The sequence below is a fragment of the Coffea eugenioides genome, chromosome 3 (genome assembly GCF_003713205.1).
Source record: "Coffea eugenioides isolate CCC68of chromosome 3, Ceug_1.0, whole genome shotgun sequence".
Lineage (NCBI taxonomy): Eukaryota > Viridiplantae > Streptophyta > Magnoliopsida > Gentianales > Rubiaceae > Coffea > Coffea eugenioides.
In genome coordinates this window covers 6,939,675-6,962,143 of record NC_040037.1, presented here as the reverse complement: position 1 = coordinate 6,962,143, position 22,469 = coordinate 6,939,675, and the positions used below count along the sequence as shown (strand labels likewise).

Sequence of the window (22,469 nt, the reverse complement as noted above, 5' to 3'; positions counted from 1 at the left end):
TCAGAGACCAAATAAAATAAAATATTATGCAGTATTCATGCACCTATCAATACCTTCTGCATCTGCATTCAAATTTAACACTGGAATATGAACCCAGAAATACCCTTTAGCTTGGAAATTCCTGGATGATAGAGCGGAAATGGGTTTGGCATTTACAAAAATGAAGATTTCATTGATGATGAATCCGTGTTGCTGGAAAAATTGAAGAAATATCTTCAGCAACCGTGGACATATATTCTCCTTTCAATATACAACAATCTCGAATACTGTAAGCTAATTGTACAACACCTGAACTAGCTACAAAAGAATCGTACCAAGTAAACTAATACACAACAAAATTTCAAACAGGTATCTGTCATGTGAGATAAGTCATCCTGTATATTATGCCTTTTCTCTTGATTCGTTCTTCACTTTACCCAAATTAAACTTCTTTGCATTATCATTCTTGCTAATAGTCAATTGACAGCACATTGTTGAGACAGAAATGTTTCCTTCGAAAGAAGTTCAAGAAGACAATTTTCAAGCCGTTTTGCTCCTAAACCAGGCCGTAAAATGTCAGCATCTCCCCACACCTTACACGAGTCAAGTCCAGACTCACCTAGACACCATCCACCAGGTACTGGTTTCCCGGGTGCTCGATGGAGAATTTCTCTGTCTATTCTGTCAAGAGTTGGATCATCTGGACGAAAACGGGAAGCAAATGCTACTCCACTTTGGACTAGGTCAGTGTAGTAACTAGAATTGAGCAGGTGGGGTTCCTTTCTCAGGTTTAATGAAACATACTGCAAGTTGTGGTTGATAATTGTTCTATTGAATTTCTGAGTGTTGCACAAAATGGTTGGAAAGTAAACAGAATTTGCTGAGGGAGTGTTTGCCAAGTACATCAACACTGTCCGGGGTAGATTATCTGTACCTAAGATGCAGAATTCGATAAATTTGCGACTCAAAATAGCTGATGATGAACCTGTCCAAAAGGAAAAAAAAAATTGAACTCCTCAGTTAATGATCTACAGAGACTTTCCTGATTCTGTTTGGCAATCTAAGAAATATGCAATACAGAGCTACTAAATATCTTGCATCAACAGGATGAAAGAGAACCACAATTTTCAGCCAATCACGAGAATGTTTAGTAACTGACATGAAAACCATCGCATCCTTATCCTGACAAAACTTCCTCAATCATGAGCCAAGAAAAGCCAGGTGCACGTCCATCGTATCGAAATGGACTGAATTGAGCAAATCGAAAGGACATCAGTTAATGACAATTTAATGCGTCTCTAATCCCTCCAATATTTTAGCAGAATCAATCATTAGTAAAGCTGTAAAATCAAGACCAAGAGGACAATCTTCCAGCTACAAGTCTGTAGTAAGTTGGTTATTTTATCCAAAAATTGCTTTATCCTGCCGTCTCTAAGTCTCTCTGAAAACCATTAAAGCAAAACAGAGCCAAGACATGTCTTCCATTAACAAAAGATGGCAAGAACCACGTTTACGTAAGGTCGAAAGCTTCCAAAAAATAAGTTAAGGTTGTTTTCTGAAATTAAAGAGGCATAGATATTTAGTATACGCAGCTACACCTATCATTCCATTTTCAGCACTTTGTCCATCAGTTTGGACAAGATTACACAGCCAAGGTTTTCCAAGTTAAGTCCTTGAACTAACCGAGTGTCTTCATCCCATTGATCATAAATTTCCAAGTTATTAGAAACATCATAAATGATTTTGGTCCAATGCTGAGCAATGACATATTTTAGTTAATCTCATAATTATGAAAACAATTAGCCAAATCATACCATCCTCGGAAATATACCTCTTTCAAACCTGTAATTTGGAACTTCTCATGTTAAACACCTTTTTTGTCTTCAAATTCTTTATTTATAACTCACCAAGTAACCAAATCGTTGATAAATCCACCTTCATTTGAGCCTTGTTATATCCAGATTCTTTAGCTAAAATAATATAATAGAAAGCATATGAATTCTTGCTGTAGTTATCCAAAGTTTCTCTTACTAAACCCTTAACTAGATTAACCCTGATGTACTTGAACTGCATCTTATAACCAAGCTCCATTCCTTAATTTAAGGCACAAGGATTCGCTACCTTCTTCCAGCAATGAAGCTTCTTACCACCACAACCACCTTCCCTGACCTCCTCCAACACCCCCTCCCCACCCCCAAAAAAAAAAAACCCACCCCAATATTGAAGAGGAAAAAAAAAGGACCCCAACCGCAAAACTTTATAAAAGGGAAGGGAAAGAATAAATTTGTTTAACATCATAGAAAGAGAGAATTTAATATATGTAAGATATCATTTATGCAATTATTTGAATTCAAGAAAATTCGAACTCATTCAACATGATAAATGCCTCTATCAGTACAATAGGCAACATGCAATATGCAAAACCAAAAAACCAATATCCTACTCGCTGTGAAAAATTTTGCTGTTATGTCCATGTTATAGTAGCATACTTAAAGACTCACCTGTGAACAAACGAAATGCATCTGGCAGGGGCCTTTTTTGAGTGGCATAAAACACCTCATTTTCCTCCAAAATATAGAGCCCGGGATCAACTATTATCGGTTTCAATTTCCGAGATCTGCCACATTTAATGTAGAGACATATTACTTCCATTGCAAAGGATCAAAAGTGGAACCGTCAGCAATACTCTGTTGAGTGTATGTACATGTGTGCCTGTGCATGTATTTGGGTGTCTACGTATAAATGCATTTCTTTATCTAGCAAAAGTGGTGAAAATAGATATCCTTACTCAATCCAGCCAATATAGCTTGTGTGATTCACAAAATTGAGATCCTTAGGCAAGTATGACATTATGTGCAGAAGATCTGGAAAAGAAAAAAAAAATCTCGTATGACTAAAAAGCCGATCAACAGATTTCCCATGGTACAAATACAGCAACATCAGTAAACAGAGATACACATTCTTAGAACATATAGATTTACAATTACGATTTGAACAGAAAAATCATACAAAAATGCACTCTTTGACAAACTTTGTAGGGTAGAAAACAGTTAGATAACACAAATCACAAGAAGGATTCGGGAACACTTTTCGTCCACACTTAAGCTCTCAACTAGCAAATTAACAATCCCCAACACAAAGACACTATCAGCAGAACACATAAGAAAGAAAATTATGCAATATGTCAATCAGCAGGACACATTTCAATGACCAGGTAATCTCAGGATCCCACATAAAACCACGTAATAAATGGACATTAACGTTAATCATCTCTTAAAAAAAAAGAGCAAAAGATATCCCTTTGAGTTTTGATCATCGTAATAACTACCACTATCCAATACTCTCTTTGTTTTCCTTTCATTTTTCTCTCATTTCCTTCGTTTCCTTCTCTTTTTTATCTTCCTCATTCCTTTCCGTACTATAATGCAACCAACATCTAAAGCCAAGCAAAACCAAAAGATCACCGGAAAGCCAAATGATCAACAAACTTTCACTAAATTACTCGAGAACCAAATACAAAAGTCCAACAAGCACACGTATATAATAAGTCCTAAAAATTTTGAAATTACAAAGTTACCATCTTGAGTAACAAGTGGATAATCATCAACAGAGAGATTGATGAACCAATCCCAGTTCTTCGAAATACGTAGGAAAGTAGAAGCCCCATGAAGTATAGCTGATAAAGTGGACGACCCTTGTTGATAAACAACATCAGCTTTTCCAACAACATTAACATTCTGGGCAGCTTTAAAAAGTGGGAAAGATTGGATTTTGACCGCTAAATTATCACGTTCAGCTTGGGAAGCTCTGGAATCTACGTGGAGGAGATAAATGTTCTTGGGGTGGTAGATTGAGAAGAGGAGGCGTAGGATCCGACCCGTTTCATTTGAGGATCCGGAGATGAGGTAGGCTATTGATGGAGGAGGCGGAGGGGAAGGTGGATTTTGCTTGGATTTGTGAGACGAGGTGTTGCTGCTGCTGAGGAAGAGGTGGCGGTGGGGGGAATCAGGTGGGAAGAGTGAAGGGTCGAGTGGAGGAAGGGATGGTGGAGGATGAGTGGAGGTAGAGAAGAATAGTATAAGGAGGAGGGAAAAGAGGATGGTGGAGAGGAGGATGCACGGGGTGGAGGGTCTAATGCTGGTGGTGGTGGAGGGTGGTTGATGGTGGTGGTTGGGGTGGTTTAGCATTGTGTGTGTGTTTTTTTTGCTTTGGTATTTCAGTCTTGGCTTAGACACTCCCCGCTACTCTTTTGGGAGTTGATGGGACGATGATGATGGAAAGAAAGAGAGAGGGAATACAAGCAAGGAATATTTGTATCTAGAAGGAAGAGAAAATTGACATAAATGGTTCATTTAGGAGATGGCCTAAATGCCTAATACACAAATGTAACTCTGAAAATTATAGGATATGTGACCCTGCCCCACAAGATTATTATGCCTATTTTCATATGCTATGCAAGCCTTATTTGGATTAACTATACCCTAACATTTCAAATTACATAAACAGATAAGAATTGCTTGGTTTAGTACTGAATGACTCTATGTCTTATAGCAGTGAATATGTTTTTTACATGTGCTTGATTTGAAATCAAAATACATTATTGACATTGAATGCAGTCATATCCATTCACTTGTCTTCAATGCCTTTATGTATGCAACTATTGATCACTTATGACACTTTTGTAGTTTGTTAAAGAGGCATTCCAACTCTTTATATTTGTACAAGTTGATTCATATTTGAGCAAATTATTCGGTTGATCATTAAACTTTTGCGATCGTCAAGTTTTGGTCACTCAACTTTTAAAGGTCTGGTTTTGGCCACTAAATTATATAAAAGTAAGATGCGAGGTCATTCTGTTACATTTAACCGTTAAGTTCTTTGATCTGTCCGTTAGCACGGTTTTCAAGACAAAAGGCAAGGTCTTTTTAGGAAGTTCAAAATAGCTGTTCTGTTTTTGTTTTTTGTTTTTTTAACTAGAGGGCTTTTCTTCCCTCAGACCCTCGCTCGATCTCACCATCTGGTGGTTGGTAGAAGTCACCATCGGACCCCACCACCTCCGCTACGTCTTCTTCGTCTACGCCTCCGCTGCAGAGGATGGGAATTTGTTAAGGAGGTGGCCCATCTGGATGCCAACAATTTCATTATTCACCGTCAGTTAAAGATGGATGGAACTAACAGCCTTGGTAGAAAAGAAGGGGATGCCTTATAAAGCAACAGCGCGTCTTCTCTTGTTCAAGTAATTGGCTATGATGATGATGTTTTCTTTATCTGTGACATCTAGGAAAAGCCGGCCCATGTCTTGGCAGGGCAACCTGAATCATGTGTGAGATGAGAAGGATTCGAAAATGGGTTCTTTCTCACTTGCATGTAATTAGGTTTTTGCAGCCATTGTGGCGTCCTCCTTCCTCTGATCAAAAGAATAGATCTGAGCCAACCTTCTTTACTGTTGCTTAATTTTGGCTTGCTAGTACTGCCTGCTATTATGGATTCATTGAAATTTTAGCTCTATGAAGAATGAGGCAGCGAAGAGATGGGATTTTTTTTTTGAAAGTTGGTTTTCCCTATCTGTTTACACCTATGATTTTTTTCTTGTCAAATCCCATAGGCCTTTAGAGTCCTTGTTCGAAGGCAGGGTCTTGAATCTAGCTGATGATGACGACGATGTCTTTGATCTAGAGAAGTAGTCCCTGTAGCAGATGCGAACGAGTTCATGGGTCTTGAGCTCCAAATGTTACACTGCATTATGTCAATCGCCGGGACCAGATCGCCGGAGTTTCGCTCTGCAAGCTGGGCTTCTTTCATTTCCTTCTCTTTTCCACATTTTTCAATTTTTGAGAAAGCATTGAATGCTATTTTGAACATCCTAAAAAGACCCTGTCTTTTGTCTTGAAAATCGCACTAACGGACAGATCAAAGAATTTAACGGTTAAATGTAACAGAATATCGCACTAACGGACAGATCAAAGAATTTAACGGCTAAATGTAATAGAATGACCTCGCGTTTTACCTTTATATAATTTAGTGGCCAAAATCAGATTTTTAAAAATTGAGTGACCAAAACTCGACGATCGCAAAAATTTAATGACCAACCGGATAATTTGCTCTTCATATTTTAACACAATTAGTTCTAAATTTTCGACTTACACAAACACTAGCAAATAAGTGGTAAATATGAAAAGATTAGGACTAAATTAAGACGAGTATTTAAACAAATAACCAAACACGTACATGAATACTAAACATAAAAGATTAAAGCAAGTAAATACAAGCTGAGATAATTGCCAAAATACAATCGTCCCAATAAAGTACGCTACCCCGATTGATCCTAAATCCCTATAAATAGATATAAACCATATTCAGTTGTTTGGATAGTGAATTATTTCTAAAAATTTATTTGTTTGTATGATGGACATATTTCTCAATTATATTTTATCTCACGTATATAACATCAAAAAAGTATTATAGTATTTTTTGAAAAATCATCCCAAATAAGCTTGTATCCAAACACACTAAAGTAAACTATCTCTTATATTTAAAATACTTTATTTAAAATGTTTCATATGAAATTTAAAATTTGTGCAATGCTTTGCATGTTGTGTATGACATATATAATCATTTCATAAAAGAGCAACCAATGAAGTCTGAAGTGAATTTAATAGGCTAAAACAAACTAGTGCACAAATTGAGGGCCTTCAGTTGCAATATCCCCATCAAGCGATCAAGGTCTCCCTTTTCTCTTCCCCATCGGATTATCTCCCAAAATCAAGCAGCTAAAAACAAAAAAAGCAGCAACAATATGGACAACCCAGAAGAATGGAGACAACAGGCATGGGCCCACTTGACAAAACTCCGGCAAGAGTGCCCATTAGTCCAGTGTATCACGAACTTTGTATCAATGGATTTAATGGCCAACGTGCTTTTATCCGCCGGAGCATCGCCGGCCATGGTTCACTCAATTGATGAAATCCCTGAATTCACTCCTAAAGTTCACGCGCTCTGCATTAACGTGGGCACACTCACTCCTGACTGGCTACCGGCCATGAAGGTGGCTGCAGAGACGGCGAACAAAGAAGGGAAGCCTTGGGTTCTGGACCCTGTGGCAGCTGGTGCTTCCAGTTTCCGGTTGATGGCCTGTCTTGAACTTCTTGGGATGAAGCCAAGTGTTATTAGGGGTAATGGGTCTGAGATTCTGGCACTTTTTAAGGGTTCTGTCGACCCCAATTCAAAGGTTAGTTTCAAGATTGAATTTTTTGAAAATTTCTTGAGTTCGCAATTATTGTTTAGACGTGTGTTGGTGATGATGAATACACTTTGGTGTTTATTACGTTGGCTCTTTTATTTATGATATAATTCAGAGAAAGACTGGGAGGACAATATAGAAGGCTTTTACTTTGAAGTAATTATTGTTTTATCTTTTATGCATTTCTTGAATGAGTTTCTCTGTGCTAAAAGCGTAAAAGTTATGGAAATTTCGGAAGAGATTTGAATAGTCTAAATCTTTTATGCATTGGAAACAGTTGTAAAGTATTCAATTTTCTTAACTGCTGTTGCTCCATTGTTAATGGATATAAATCCATGCAAAGTTAATACAAATGGATTTTTGCAGCCTCGTCCTATTTTCAGTGGGAGATAATGCCCAAGTACCTTGCCCTGAAAAGGTCGCTGTGTTCATTACAAATCCCTAAAATAGGAGAAAGGGGATAAATTGAATCTTTCATAGGAGATTCATGTCCTTTGAGTTTGTTTTTCGTTAGTTTTACTTTATCTTCTGACAAGTTTACCCCGCATTATTGGGTAGGTATGGTCCTGCAGGTTTTGTAGATGGGCTATTGTGTTCTTGTATTCTTGTATGAAACTTAGAAGTCAGGCTTCTTTCTTATTAGCTTTGAGAGGTACAGCTCTGTAATCCTATCATATGACAAATATCTGTCTTGCTTTTGAAAGGGTGAATCTTTATTGCAAAAAGAAATATTGTTTCTGTGGATGTCTGTACATGAACTATACGTCCTTTTTATATATAATTTTCATTGTCTTATTGATTTTTAAGTTCTTAGTCTTGTTCAATCTGAATGCTGAGAAGAATGGAGAAATAAAATAGATTACTTGTGCTTCATGGAAGAAATGTTTCTAATAAATATGGAACTTAGATAGATCGGTGCCTGTGTACTTTGCATATTTGCTGTATTTTGCTTTGCATAAAAGACCAAAGTTGTTGAATAACTTGGTTCATATATTTCACCAAAGCAATGCATGTGATTGGTACACGGAGTTCATATTCGTGTCTTAGGTGAGAGTGGACTGCAGGAGCAATTTAACGCCCTCAGTTTCTTGGCATACTTGACTTAAGATTAGAAGCATTTGGCGGTGCTTATAGTCCCATACTCGTCTCCCAGACTACTCGACTGAATGTCGTGCTAGATACGTTTTGGATGCTGATTTTACTGAGAGCCTGTGTTTGATTTTGCGACAGGCGAAATATTTTTCTTTAAGGATCATCAGTCCCATTTTACTTGCTGTTAAGCTGAGAACTCTCAGCTCCTGATTACTTGGACCTGCACCTTGATGTAACTAAATTAATGCATCAGATAACTTGGTTACTAGCCATATTACCCTTCCTTTGGTATCTCTTGCAAGAATACACGGATTTGAGTGTTTCATTGAGGTGACAGCTGATCCTGGAACATCCAGTATCATCTAATGCTTACCATCTAAACAAAATAAACATATCTGCAATTTCTTTTGTGGTTCTGTTGTCTTTCTTGGCTTCCAGTTCCTTTCTCTGGCAAATGATAATTCCAATCTGTGGAAATGATAATACAGGTTGTGGAAATGGAAGTCAGATTAGGGTGTGTATAAGATACTCGTAATAAAATCTCTATTTTCAGTTTCAGCTATTTAGTTTATTTTGTGAGTGACAAAAATCTTGTTGAAGAGTCATAGCAAGGGCGACTATCTTTGATGTTGAGTTAACTAAACTTCAACATAACATAGTTGGTTAATTTTGAGTTCTAATACATTTTTCTTTTGTAAAAGGGTGTGGACAGCAGACATGAATCTACAGATGTAGTGGAAGCAGCAAAATCCCTGGCTCAACTGAGTGGATGTGTGGTAGCAGTGTCTGGAGCTGTTGATGTTGTCACAGATGGACAGCAAGCTGTCAGCATACGAAATGGAGTAGCCATGCTGCAGAAGATTACAGCAACAGGGTGCTCGGTCACTGCCCTCATTGCTGCGTTTGTTGCAATTGATCCTCTACACGTAGTTGAAGCCACAGCTTCTGCATTGTCTTTGTTTGGTGTAGCCAGTGAGATAGGGATGGACATGGCAAAAGGTCCAGCTTCATTGCGGATGCACTTGATTGATTCACTTTATGGGCTTGATCAAGGTACAGTTTTTAATCGAGTGAAGATAACCAAGTTGTAATAATGCATTAGTGCAATAGAATGTACATAGGCAATAACTATTCCACCTACTTGAGTCATTTTTGCAGTCTGTATTGAGCCCATGATGCATGATCATTCTTAAGGATCTGACTTCTTGAAAACTAGATTATGATCATCTTAAGGTCTATACTATATGAAAATCAGTTCTAGATCATTTGTAGTAAATAATCGAGCTGTATTGTTTTATGCACTTACTACTGTCTTCCATCTTTGAATATAATTTGCAAGCTATTGGAATAGAAATTGTCTATACTTAGTTTCAATATCATTGGGCTTTGGTAATATCCATCTTGAAGTTGTTTACATTGAACTTTATCTTCTAATGTATGGAAAGCAAAGCTACAAACTCAATAATGGAGATCACAGTCGAAAGATGATCACCTTGTAATTACTTTTAGTTTACTCTCTTTCATTCTGTTCATGGAGCAATAAATGAATTAGTTTCCATTTATTACTATGGTCATTATGTTAAGGAAGGAAATGATTAAATGTTGTTTTGGAAACAGTAACTTTAAATATTCTGTTATTCTTTCTTCATTGACTTTCTTATTTCTGGTTTCTGTGTTTTACTCTCTCTCTCTCTCTCTCTCTCTTGCTCTTTGAGGCATCAACATAGGCATTTAATTTTAATGTGAAAAATATCGTTATCCATGATTTTTTGTACAACAAGCAATTCTTAATTTTCTTTGCCGAGTCTGCTGATACAGAAAGCCATTGACAACAAATTCATGAATAGATAAGATGGAAACATAATTTTTTGTTTCTTTTTGAGCAATGGTATGTTGATATGATGAAATGCACAACAAGCTCACTCAATTTTCACACAAACAAACCAACATGTTTCTGTTGAGTAGCAAAACAATCTCAATAAGTAAGATGGACTGTGAGCCTCAGCAATGTCTCTGCACCATCTATAACATGCTGCCCAGATGGTATGAGTGATCGGACTTCCGCAAACCCACAAGCATTCTTGAAGTTGCCAGTGCCTCCTGTAACTGACAGACGTGACATGGTACTTCCAATCTTGTAAACTCCAAAGAAGTTCAAGCTATCACCATATTCCCCTCCTTCCATCATAGCTGTGAATGCCATCATCTGTGTACTCCCATCAGCAGAGCTTGCAACATACACTCCCTGGGCTTGCCCCAATGGCTGGGTGCCAAACTCAGGTGAAGAGGTTAAAATATCATCAATCACAGTTATTGTTCCAAAGCCGAGTCCCAGGCCATCAGGTCCAAGTTGGGTAGTGATTGGATTACCATTGTTATTGACATTGTTTTGACCAGTAAAAGCTGTACCTGCTAAGCCAGTACCCAAGGGAATGCCATTGATGTTGACGGTTGGGATTGCGCCATTGGCGTTGGGGATGACAACACCATTCTGAGGGGGAACGAAACCTAGAGGCCTTGCGAAAGGCACTTGGCCACTGTATATGTTGCCTAGCAAGCCAGTGATGGGTCTGGCTGTGGGATTGCTGCCTCCAAGAATGTCATGCATGTATAACTCGAGAATTGGCTCTCCTACTGGTGCAGGATCAACTGCATCTACAATAGTTGCAGCATGTATGGCTGCAAATACCATTGCAAGGAAAATGGATATTGAAGATTGCTTGAACATGTTGAGAATTATGGATTTCAACCTTGGATTTCAAGGGATTTTTTTTCTGATGTATAATGAAGAAGAAAATGTTTTTCTAAATTCAGGATGCACAATTGTTTTTGGTCTCCTGTATATATAGTGATCAGAGAATGTTAGAGCATTTCGTGGAGTTGTTATTTGGCTGGAAATGATAGTGAAGTTGTTGTTTGGCATCATAAAGAAGAGAAAAATGGTGCAGTTGTTGTTTAGCATAAAAAAGAGGAAAAAAATGGTGAAGTTGTTGGAGATTGGAATATCTTAAACTAGAACGCTTCCACTTCTCCCCAGGCCATCCACAGAGGGAGGAATATTGCATTTCCTGTGTTTCTTTTTGGAAATTTGAGGGCTTTGTTTAGAGATATGATTTTGTTACATCCGAGTGAATAAGGCCCTTGTTGAGTTTATCCACTTTGGTAAATAATTCAAAAGCTATACACTTAGTTCAATCAATTTTTTGGCTATACCAGATTATTGCCTCCTGATCTTTTCTTTGCGGTAAACTGTAATATAAAAGGTTCCATTTGGATTGTCACTATTTTCGGGGAAAAAAAGAAGAAGAAAATTTGAGAATGGCTTGGTTCTCGTTTGTTTTAAATTATCCAAAATTTGATTATAAAAACTAATTATAGAGAATAATGCCAGTTTATAATCGGAATACAATGTTAAAAGAGACCATTAAAAATTTTGATTTTTCAAAATAATCAGGTAAAATGATCAAATGATAATAAATCCAATACTTCTTTTACACATTTCCCTGAAAAGGTTGCTGTGTTCATTACAGGTAAAAACTGTTTGTTTGCTTGTCTGTTGTGCAGGTGTTGGAATTCTTGCTAGATTCCAGAATGAAGTTAGAGCTGTTGCTTAAAGTTGGAGAGGAAAGAGGGAAAAAAGGAAAAAGGAGAATAGAATACAAATTTGGGAATTTAAGTCCCTTATGAATTTGTCACAAGATCTTTCCACAATATCTGTTTTAGTTTTGTACTTCTGTTTATATTCTCTTCTCTAGAGATCGATTAGGTATTATCCCATTAGTACAAACCAATCCGTTTTGACCTCAATCAAGTTAAACTAGTTTCTGAGGGTGGAACAAAATAGAGTTGTGACCTCTTAACTGCAGCAAGTTATTAACCACACATGAAGACTAGAATTCTTGAATATGAAGGGGGGGATCTCAGAACACTAGAATGGTTTTAGTGAAAAGTGCTTATGGAAGTAAATTTGCCGAGATTATGAGATGTACCAAAGCCAATGTTTGACAAAAAAAAAAAAGCCAATGGACTCTGGTCCTTACATGGTTCTTTAATCATAATTTAGATGGATGTTTCCTCTGTCAATGATTGTTTCTTTACTTCCATATCCGGATGTCATGGTTCTAGCTTCAAAGGACTCGTTTTTAAATTCTGCATTTTTTTTTTCATTCTCAAGAATTGGGCTAGATCTTACACTAAATCTATAAGTAAATCTTATATATATCGATGGTGTATACACTATCACGGTTGGATATACGATACGTATGCAAAATTTGAATTATGTGTTATGTGTCTAATGATAAAAGTGTATGCACTGTCAATGTATAGAACATTAATCTTAAATTTTATTTGCCCTGCAACTTGGGATTTTTGTAGAGGAAGAAGTCGACCAATTCATGAATTATACTTTTGAATATGTGGATTTAGTTTCAGAATTTACTCTTCAAAGATTGTTCCCTCATTGCTAATCATGCATTGTACCCATGACTGCACTTTAGTAGGTGATTTTGAATTTAGGAAATTTATGTATTCAACATCCTTAATCCGGTAATAAGCCAATTCCTACAAGACTCCTTATAAACTGTATTAAACACAGCAATAACATATTAAGCCTCTGCAACAATATCCAATTTTGTGAATTTTGGTTAAGGTAAAACCTTGGTCCTTCAAGGGCAAATTTGTTTAGTATTTGTAATTCTCATTTTTTGCTTTGGTCAAAATTGAAGTGCAACAGTATCCTAAACAATGCTCTCCATAAAGGCGTGATCAAGAAAATGAACATATTAGGACTTCCCTAACATTCCAATCCAAAGGCGTGATTCTGACAAGGGAAAGAACAGCGCCTTCATTTTAATTGAATCTCCTATATATCTTCGGATCAAAAACCCCAAATCCCATCCTTGCTTCTTTTTGGCTTAGGAGTTAATACCTCTGTAGCAATTTGATGAGGTCCTGAATCATTTACAGCAGTTAAAATCTGCATATAACGGGGGTGAAATTTTTGGAAACCAATTGAAAAGTCAAATCCAGGTCAAAATTGGAGAAGTTTATTAAACTACAAGAAATTCCAAATTGCCACCGCCGTGGTAATTTTCCTGATCCCCCAACAATTGTTGGAAACATCAAACGCAAACCTACATCTTCGATTCCTTTAAGAATTAGGGAAAGACCAACTCGTATAACTATAGAACTCTTACATTGTTATGCTTCATGTATACAAGTCCCTCTTCAATCAAACCTTTGCTACTCGTGAGACTCTATTATTCTCCAAAAAATTCAGCGAATTAGGGAAAGACTAACTCGTATAACTATAGAACTCTTACATTATTATGCTTCGTATATACACATCCCCCTTCAATCAAATTTTTGCTACTGGTGAGACCCCATTATTCTCCAAAAAGTTCAGTAAATTAGGGAAAGACCAACTCGTATTACTATAGAACTCTTACATTATTATGCTTCATATATACACGTTCCTCTTCAATCAAATCTTTGCTACTCGTGAGACTCCAATATTCTTCAAAAAATCAGCCGAAAAATGACTGGGAATAACAAGAAATCACGGCCAAATTGGTCTGAGCTGAATCAAGAACTTCTTGGAATTATAGCTTCAAAGCTGTTATACCTAGATATCATACGTTTCAAAGCGGTTTGTTCTTCATGGTTTGCTGCTGCTGAGAGATACTCATCACCAGGGCCACTTCTACTTTGTCCTTTAACTCGAGAAACTGACGCTGAACATGTAAGACTTGGTGCATGCAGCATAAAAGACGGAACAATCTACGATCTCAACTTGGAATTCGAAAAACCTGAAGATGTTTTTTCAGCATCCGATGGTTTTCGATTTATAGGTTCCTCGCATGGCTGGATGGTGGCTGAAGACAAGGGTTCGGAGCTTTATTTGATGAATGTTTTCTCCAGAACCTGCATCCCACTCCCTGAAAAAGGCACCATTCCAACAACACAAAGTTATGGGCCTAAGTTTTCTATGATTCAATCTCCCACAATGATTCAGAAAGCAATATTAACGGCTAATCCATCATTAGATGAGAACTACAAGGTCATCATCATATACGGTTGTCGCGAGAAACTTGCTTTTTGTGGCTTTGGAGATCGAGAATGGGTGAGATTTAGCAATTCTGATGGCTATGATGATGTTGTATGCTATGATACGCTGCTATATGCATTGAGGGAGGGGCAAATTGAGGTATGGGAAATTTCTGATTCTCGTTCTCCGACCAAAAAGATATGCCTGGAATGTTGTTACACAACAGACTCGAGTTATCCAAGAGAGATTTGTTGTACTCAATGGTACTTGGCGCCGTCACTGGGGGAACTTCTGCTCATTGAGAGGTTTATCGGGGAGTTCGTGGATGATCAAGGGCAGCTTCATCCTGAGGGAGATCTTCTGACAGATGAAGATAGCCATCCTCTGCTTTTTCCTTATAAAACGTTCAGCTTCCAGGTTTACAAGTTAAATATGATCGAAAAGAAATTGGAAAAAGTGACATCCTTGAAGGATCAGGTGATCTTTTTGGGTGGAAATCATGGGATTTCACTCTCTGTGAAGGATTATCCAGAATTCATGCCGAACTCGATTTATTACACCGATGATTATTGGGATCGGATGCATGAAGATTACTTGTATGGAGGTCATGATTTTGGCTCATACAGCTTAGAAGAAAACAGCATTGCTTCACTTGTGCCTTATTGTGTGGAGAGATTTGATCCAACACCCTTTTGGGTTTTGCCAAATTAGTGAGGCTTGTAACTAGTAGTAATGGACACGTACAAATGAACTTGATGATTTTTTTTCCCTTCCCATATTATGAAACATTTTCTTACTTTCAAATCAAAAAAATTAATTATTAGAAATAGCATCCCAATTTTTCCTTTTTTGTTTAACTAATTGTCTTCAGAGCATATTTCTGTGATGCATCCACAATCTTCAGACCTTAAAACTGAAATGTCAAATCTTGATCAAAACAAGGCCTCAGTTGCATTATCAAAGAAATATTGCTCTGTGATGTTACCTCTCTGTCTGAGTGAAGAACTTGGAAACAAATGTAACAGTCTAGTGGTGTAATATTTGTATAGTATTTCTGGATGGCTTCTGAGATTTCAAATCTCCAAACTTCTTACAGAACTTGATGTCACCTTCTTCCTTCTTCTCATTCCAATTGACCAAAACAGGTATCAATGTAGTATGCAAGATTGGTGAATTCGCAGGAGGCAAGTTTGGCACCTTCTTCCTGTTTTAGGTGTATTAAATTCTTGTCCCTCATTCCATCCAATCTCTTGCAGCCCCCGTCTTCATTCTTGAATTTGCTAATTTATTTGGCCTATTTATGAATGATAACTCGAACAGAAATTTAACAGGAAAAAATTACAGAAGTGAGGATTTGAAAAAAAATATCACTGCAATGAAGTTAATTGCAAGAATGCAAAATGGTTGAGGATTTTGAAAAGATGGAAACAGTGAAAATGATAATAACTATAAAGCGATTGCTGCTGAGATGACATGAGATATAATCCAAAAACAAAAACTTATTGGCAATTTGAGAATCTGAAACTCAAAATAAATGAAATTAATGATTACATTTTTTAATGAGTGTCATTTTATTGAGCAATGTTGTGTTATATTTCGCGCCTTCTACTTAAACGAGTAAAGATTGATGAAAGGCGTGGACGAAGCATGTGCTTTATTTGCTTATTAGGGACATTAAATACTACTTATTGTTTTTCAGGGGTTATCTTTATTTTGTACTCTGACACACAATTTGATTGCCACAACAAATGAAGAAAAAAAATAGAGATACAAATCTGCCAAAAAAAAGAACTTGTGCTCGATTTATACATTCGTGGAAGAACAAAATCCAAAATCCTGAAGCTAGATTTTATACTCCCTGCACAGGCTCTTCGTGGTGCATAACTTTGTTCTGTCTCACTACTGGGGAAATCAATTTCCACACTGCAATGAAAAATGTAAACAGTATTACAAACAGCAAGAATTGCCTAGCATGACAAGACTCAGATTGTTTATCTCCAAAATCTAGACTCTGCTGATTTTCAATTTTATGATGGCATGCAAATCTGTCATTCCTCCTGTTGGAAACCTGTACTGATTATGGGGTACTCTTATGGTGTACTCTTTATGTGGCTTGGAACTGGGAAAAGGTAAAGAGAAGCTTTGCATTTACATGACAATCAGCTGTGGAACTCCAACAATGGCTAGATGCATACACAAAGTAAATCTGATACAGAAGCTTTGATCACAGAAGGAATTCGAAAGTTGGGGATAACAGTTAAATTAACTCACAGTATATTGTGGCTGCAAACCATTCATTGATGATCTTCACCCATGTACTAGCCCAGCCAACATCAATGCACCATCTGTTGTTTGAGATTGATTCATGAGGAGAGTAGATCAAACTTGAGCAGGAAAAGAGGTCTATGGAGTATTGAGAGCATGGTTGTTACCTTTTTGTCAAGCTATCTAGATTCCAACTGATGAATAGCATTGCAAAGTACATGGCCCCCAGGGAGAACACCAAGTGGAAAAAGCCATACTTATATGGGATATCATCCTCCGATTGAATGTCGTCTTTACGAAACTGGAAGACAATGAAAGCAAAATCAATAATCCCTCCGGAAGATGAAGAAATTATCTGCTAAACGATGCCTGATATTATCAGAATAAAGTGCGCTTCTGGTGTAACAGAATGACTGCATCTGTGGTTTCATTGATAAAGAACCTCAGTTCACCTGAAAGGTTTGTGAATCAATTCCAGTGGAAAAAGTTGCCATGACAATTGCACAAACAGCTATAAAAAAGCCCTGGAAGCAACAGAATGGAGACGTTCACTTCAGTTGAATAGTTGAATGCAAAGTAGGAAAGTTTTCTTAGCTCTCCATTTTTGGCAGTTACGACTGATAGGGGAATAGGTATATCAAAAGGATGTTTTCTCTTACAATTACAGTTGTCCAACCTCCATGTCCGCCATCTTGGGTCTGAGGGCTACATTTAGCAGTAGCTGGTTCACTGGAAAACATATAGGCAAAAGCAGAAAGCATTAAGTTAGTTTAAAACGAAATGTCACAAAATTTGAAGATTTTCTTAATCCACATTATAAATCTGAAGTAACTGTAAATGTTTGAGCTGGAATGAATATAGTGATTTGTCAAGTGTCAACCAAAGCTACTATCAAAGTTTGAAGGGAGACTTGATAAAAGTGAACATAGGAAATTCTAACCAAAATCTTTCAACTGAAACAGAAAATAATCGATGCTTATTCAGAATATTTGGTTGCTTTTGCTGGTGAGAAAAGGGTTATTTTTATATATATATAGAATTAGATCTTGTTCAAAATCATCAATTTCTAACTAGCAATACTCTCTCTTTATCCACTATGCTAATCCAGCAGAATTGAAAAAATGACGAAATGCCTACACGTTAAGATTTAAGACGGAAATATTAGGCCGGACAACCTATAATGAGCTTAATGTATTAGCAATGTACATGTAGAATTCTCCAGCAAAGAATCTGAACTCAGAACTTCTTCACAAAATGCTTGTTCTATCTGTATAATTTTCTGATTACTTTTATGCATGAAAACTCTCACCTTCTGATAGCGCTCCAACAAAGGAAAACAATATAAGAAGCCATAATCCCTGAAGACAAAAGACCTCTATTCACCTGTCCTAAGCATGGAAATAACCATGAATTAGATGTAAGTATGGCACATCAACATCATAATTGAAGCGCACACACACACACACATATATATATATATATTTTTTGGACTGCAAAAAATGGTGTAACTTTGAAGTGAGAGCATATAAGAGAATCTGCATTTTGTACTATAGTTGGAAGACAGATTACATGCAATGTATGGGCTCTAACTTAAATTTGGGCATGTACAAGTCAAATAATCTTTCAATGAAGTAACTTCATTATCAGTGGATAAAATTAGAAAATGCTGGTTGTGGTGATCATTTGGAAGCTTTGTATATCGATGAAGTTACAATGCTTGGAAATGCATTCTCTTGGAACTTACCTTATAATGCAAGGATATAATCATCATTACGGCTAGCAAAATTCCTGTCCAGGAGATGAAGAATATGTTGAGAGTGCATGATGCCTTTGAGCCATAGAGCACAAACATCAAAACAATCCCGCAAACTGAACCAATGTAGAATAAGGTTGACATGAATATTCCCAGAGAGCAGCTGCAAGGGATGTTAAGTGCAATGCAAGTTAAACATCATAATGGTCCATATATGTGAAAAAAACAAAAGGAACTTAATTTCCTTGAGCCAGTGGGGCGCCTAGAGTAAAATTAGCTCCATAGCTGATGTTTGATCTAGGATACAGTCGTTTAGGTCATCAGATTCTTTCAAAAGTTCCCTACTTTTAATTCGTATTCATTTACTAAACAACAGATAATATGAGCTTAAAGAGGAATATGTTTACTGCGAATCAAGATCACATACCTATGTTTCTTTTCCTCATCAGGCACCCAGTAGTCATTCCACCACGTGATGAACTCAATAACACTTACAAGTTGGAGAAGAAGAAATATCCTGCAGCATATGAAGTAAAATGTGACTCCAGGAGCCCGAAAACAACAAGGAGAATTGTGCTATAATTGACACCAAAAAGCGACAATTTCTCAGTGTATAAATGGTTCGTGGTACTCTAATCCAGCACGGCTAAGATAATTGAGACCAAGACTTGCACATAAACAAATATATTTGTCAAGGACATGAACAGATATGGTAAATTCTCAGGCTCATTGTGCCAATGGGAAAAAGCTGTAATTCTTGGCTAGGCTTTGGATGTGCAAGCCATCTTCTTTATATATCATGTGCAAAGATATGCAGAACCAATCTTTGACACATTAATTTAAGAAGGGAAAATACTTAGTACGCTGACTGATTTCAGACATGCAGTTCCAATTTGTGTATAAGAAAAGACTGCTTAGAATGATTATATTACAGAACTTAAAGGAAAAGTTTCATCATTAAAATGTGAAGAATATTGATGTCGACGTGCAGTTCTAAACAATCAGATTGTTCTAGTGAAATTTTTAGGTAAGATAAGTTTTGAAGGCTACCCCGCGCCAATGCGAGCAATTTCACCTGCAAGAAGAAGCAAGTAAACTAAATTAGTTCTTGACTAAGAAAGAAAAACGATATAAGACTGGAATTGACTTATAAAGGAAAAGCTTCATGTTCGAAATGTAAGAATTTTGTGTTGCATTAGGTTTAACAACAAAATCAAGTGGTCATGACTCATGAAACAAATCTTGTATATTCAAATTGGATTTCAGCGGACGTACCATAAACTTGAATATAATCGGACGGGACAAAGAATGGAATCACCAAGGAGATAATCAGTATAACAAACTTCAGAGCCCACCATCCAGAATGCCATTGGTTGCGGGCTTGATGCAACTTCTTCGTGTTACATGTTGTAAGAAACATTCCGAAAAAGAATATCTGAATTTCATGTCAAGGTGTCCACTTTTGATATTACGCAGAAGTATGCAATTTAGATAATTTGAACTTTCTAGTGAAGGATGAATAACTGCTGTTCAGTAGCCTGATAAATTCTCATGGGTATACAGGCAATGAGGAAAAAATCCATGCAAGAGAAAGAGAAGTTGGAGCCCAATAGCAATTCTGGAAAGTATTAACTCATGAAATCATGCATCAATTCTATCTAGACATGATATATTACAGGATCAAGCTAGATGGCCTATGATAATTGTCTAACTAAGACAAAGATCGCTTTATCTGGCATTCATGCTCCAAAGTCTAACCCTGGTACCGAAATTGAACTCACATTTTTCCAGTAAACACCTAAACAGAACATTTTCAATAATTCACTTACTCAAATATAAGCCTTCCCGGTTAAGGCTTTATGCAAACTCAATTAATTCTCAATAAGCAAGAATTAAGCACTGATGACTCTTTCAAGAAAAAGATACAAAGCATCCTAAACTGACACGAAGAACACCGAGCGTGTGAAAGCAACCAGTTTGTCCAACTCTACATGCTTTTGAATCTGCAGAAAAAGATGGGAAAGGGGTCATAACAGATGATATAATAAACACCTGTCCTCTTATACATGTGTATTGCACATGAATGAGGATAGTCAAATGACATTAGCGTACATGAACTACTTCATATATGAACTATTTCATATACTTTAGATTAAGAGGAAAAAATTGAATGACAAAACCATGCAGTCTTTTCCTGTAATATTCTCATCAAATAAGACTGAAATGAAAATATTAGGGACATCCAACAAATATATGAACATTCAATGAACATCTGGTAGAAAGACAGAGAAAATGAAAGCATCCATCATCGTAAACTTCAAGTAAATTATCCTTTAGAGTTCACGGTCCTTTAAAAAAAATAGAAATAATTTATAAAAACAGTAAATTCATGACAACTTGAAACTGGACTCTAGACTTACAGTGAAGTAGAGGGAGAATCTTTTCTCCATAGTCACGAAAGAACCAAGCTGTAAGATTTATTATCAAGAAAATCATGCCATAAGCATAACGGGCTCGAAGAGATTTCTTCTTTTTAACCAAGCTCTCGTTACTCTTCTGTTCCAGTTGTCCGTGCTTTTCTGCTGGATGTATAGCCACATTGTCACTCAATTTGACTTCCACCATGGTGGCTTCATCTGGTGCAGCAGACTCAACCATCCTACAATTCAGGCTGCAATATTCTGAACAGGAACTTCAGATACGACAATCTATAATCATCCAAGGCAAAATGCTCTGGCTAAGTCAATTATCTGCCAATGCCATTGTATCCTGAGCCCAGTAAGTAAAATTGTGCAACAGTGAGCTCAGGCTTCCGATTTTGGAAATCCCTTTTACACTCAAGGACAATAATGACTTAAGGAGCACTTTTCCATTTGATAATGCAGCTTAGATGTGAAATGAGCAGTTCTTTAAATGGTATGCAAGTTTAGATGTCCAAATAATTATTCCCTTGTAAATTTATCAGCATGCTTCACCAACCAAATTCATTTTCGTCAAAGTCACAGTAAGGATGTTAAACAAGTTAGTATTAGTTCTCCGTATGTAAAAGAAGTTCCAATTGCAAGAACAAAATGTAGCAGAAAAATGAGTCCTAGAACAATGCAAGCTGGCTAAAGAATATGTCAGACATAGCTAAACTTCTAGAGGAGGATTGGATTAAATTAAATCTGTGTTTGAGGAATGTAGATTGACTAAAAATTAATACACTACCAAAACCTTGAAAACATGAATTGTACAATTACTTGTAAAACACTCCTAGAATGACAGCTAGCACTGGTCTGATAGTGTTGCAACTAACTGATACAGGACAGCTGAAGAAGTGTCAAAATGATAGAGTAAATGGCTAACCTTTCTCTGTTTTGGTTTTGGAGAGAGGACTGGGTTGAGGCTTGAGACTTGAGAGTCGCACTTCTTCAGCAAGAAGTTAGTGAAGCTCCTCACATTTAAATATAGAACCAACAAGACTCTCAGCTTCCGATCTTCTAGACAAAAGGCCAAATGGAAAAAGCAATAAACAACAGCCCACATTTGGTCACATGCGTGCTAATTAATCAAATCTCACTAAAGAAGAATATCCTCCAAATTCTGCACCCTCTCTGCCCTTATTTTCAGATCCTTAATCAAAGCATAATTGTTCTCAAACCTTAACAAGGACTCTTGTTTTTAATTACAGAATTTTATAGTCTCTGAGAAATTAATTTAGCTGATATATAATGGTTCAGGTATAATTGTAAACTAAACCAAGAATTTCACTGAAAGTTGTAGCCTAAAATCAATTCCATTTATCTAATTTCAAATCAAACGAATTCCCACCATTAAGTGCAAACTACCATCCCGTTAATATTTTTCCTCCTTTAATAAAGAGTAATTAGCTAAATCCAAAATCGAAGTTTTCCAGTCGTTTAAAATCATTCAAGATCCTTATTCCTCTCATGTTTGTGCTTTACGTACTTACAAGACAAGCCCGGAAGATAAAAAGGAAGCTGTTTTTGCTGACTTACTAAAATGTAGTTGCATGCAACAACAAATAGAAGAGGTCATGTTTGGTTGGGCCAAGCAGGTTGACTATGGATGCCTGGATGGAAACCTTGTTG

The 22,469-nt window shown here is 36.8% G+C and overlaps 5 protein-coding genes across 6 annotated transcripts; 2 read left to right on the top strand and 3 right to left on the bottom strand.

Moving 5' to 3' along the window:
* Positions 1–151: 151 nt before the first annotated feature.
* On the bottom strand, positions 152–4,235 carry LOC113764637 (beta-glucuronosyltransferase GlcAT14A). Its single transcript, XM_027308604.1, has 4 exons — positions 3,557–4,235; positions 2,768–2,843; positions 2,481–2,596; positions 152–964 (listed from the first exon to the last, which is right to left on the bottom strand). Exons 1-4 carry the CDS (start codon positions 4,164–4,166, stop codon positions 456–458), a joined length of 1,311 nt encoding a protein of 436 aa, XP_027164405.1. The 5' UTR covers positions 4,167–4,235; the 3' UTR covers positions 152–455.
* Positions 4,236–6,762: 2,527 nt separating this feature from the next.
* Positions 6,763–9,665, top strand: LOC113765432 (hydroxyethylthiazole kinase). 2 transcript variants are annotated; one of them, XM_027309607.1, is made up of 3 exons: positions 6,763–7,207; positions 9,013–9,364; positions 9,470–9,665. In XM_027309607.1, the coding sequence occupies exons 1-3, from the start codon at positions 6,776–6,778 to the stop codon at positions 9,502–9,504; spliced, it is 819 nt and encodes a 272-aa protein (XP_027165408.1). In that variant the 5' UTR covers positions 6,763–6,775; the 3' UTR covers positions 9,505–9,665. The 2 variants fall into 2 exon arrangements, with proteins under 2 accessions (XP_027165408.1, XP_027165407.1); XM_027309606.1 differs by having other exon boundaries at positions 9,013–9,665.
* A 360-nt stretch (positions 9,666–10,025) lies between these two features.
* On the bottom strand, positions 10,026–11,398 carry LOC113766845 (dirigent protein 18-like). Its single transcript, XM_027311005.1, has one exon. It carries the CDS (start codon positions 11,037–11,039, stop codon positions 10,287–10,289), a length of 753 nt encoding a protein of 250 aa, XP_027166806.1. The 5' UTR covers positions 11,040–11,398; the 3' UTR covers positions 10,026–10,286.
* Positions 11,399–13,847: 2,449 nt separating this feature from the next.
* On the top strand, positions 13,848–15,068 carry LOC113765891 (putative F-box protein At5g55150). The gene has a single exon (XM_027310134.1). It carries the CDS (start codon positions 13,848–13,850, stop codon positions 15,066–15,068), a length of 1,221 nt encoding a protein of 406 aa, XP_027165935.1.
* A 1,138-nt stretch (positions 15,069–16,206) lies between these two features.
* On the bottom strand, positions 16,207–21,033 carry LOC113765890 (probable serine incorporator). The gene is made up of 12 exons (XM_027310133.1): positions 20,796–21,033; positions 20,302–20,378; positions 19,651–19,810; positions 19,426–19,450; positions 18,803–18,892; positions 18,367–18,538; positions 17,932–18,005; positions 17,282–17,351; positions 17,075–17,146; positions 16,790–16,923; positions 16,629–16,702; positions 16,207–16,280 (listed from the first exon to the last, which is right to left on the bottom strand). The coding sequence occupies exons 1-12, from the start codon at positions 21,031–21,033 to the stop codon at positions 16,207–16,209; spliced, it is 1,260 nt and encodes a 419-aa protein (XP_027165934.1).
* Positions 21,034–22,469: the final 1,436 nt, after the last annotated feature.

Excerpts from the sequence above, each read along its gene's own strand:
- LOC113766845 (XM_027311005.1), bottom strand. The coding sequence starts at position 11,039 with ATGTTCAAGCAATCTTCAATATCCATTTTCCTTGCAATGGTATTTGCA.
- LOC113765891 (XM_027310134.1), top strand. The coding sequence starts at position 13,848 with ATGACTGGGAATAACAAGAAATCACGGCCAAATTGGTCTGAGCTGAAT.
- LOC113765890 (XM_027310133.1), bottom strand. The coding sequence starts at position 21,033 with ATGGTTGAGTCTGCTGCACCAGATGAAGCCACCATGGTGGAAGTCAAA. Across the intron at positions 17,147-17,281 it reads GAGGTTGGACAACTGTAATT|GGCTTTTTTATAGCTGTTTG; the intron begins GTAAGAGAAAAC and ends TGTTGCTTCCAG. Across the intron at positions 16,924-17,074 it reads TTGATTCACAAACCTTTCAG|TTTCGTAAAGACGACATTCA; the intron begins GTGAACTGAGGT and ends ATTGTCTTCCAG.
- LOC113765432 (XM_027309606.1), top strand. The coding sequence starts at position 6,776 with ATGGACAACCCAGAAGAATGGAGACAACAGGCATGGGCCCACTTGACA. Across the intron at positions 7,208-9,012 it reads CTGTCGACCCCAATTCAAAG|GGTGTGGACAGCAGACATGA; the intron begins GTTAGTTTCAAG and ends CTTTTGTAAAAG.
- LOC113764637 (XM_027308604.1), bottom strand. The coding sequence starts at position 4,166 with ATGCTAAACCACCCCAACCACCACCATCAACCACCCTCCACCACCACC. Across the intron at positions 2,844-3,556 it reads TCCACTTGTTACTCAAGATG|ATCTTCTGCACATAATGTCA; the intron begins GTAACTTTGTAA and ends TTTCTTTTCCAG. Across the intron at positions 965-2,480 it reads TGCATTTCGTTTGTTCACAG|GTTCATCATCAGCTATTTTG; the intron begins GTGAGTCTTTAA and ends CCTTTTGGACAG.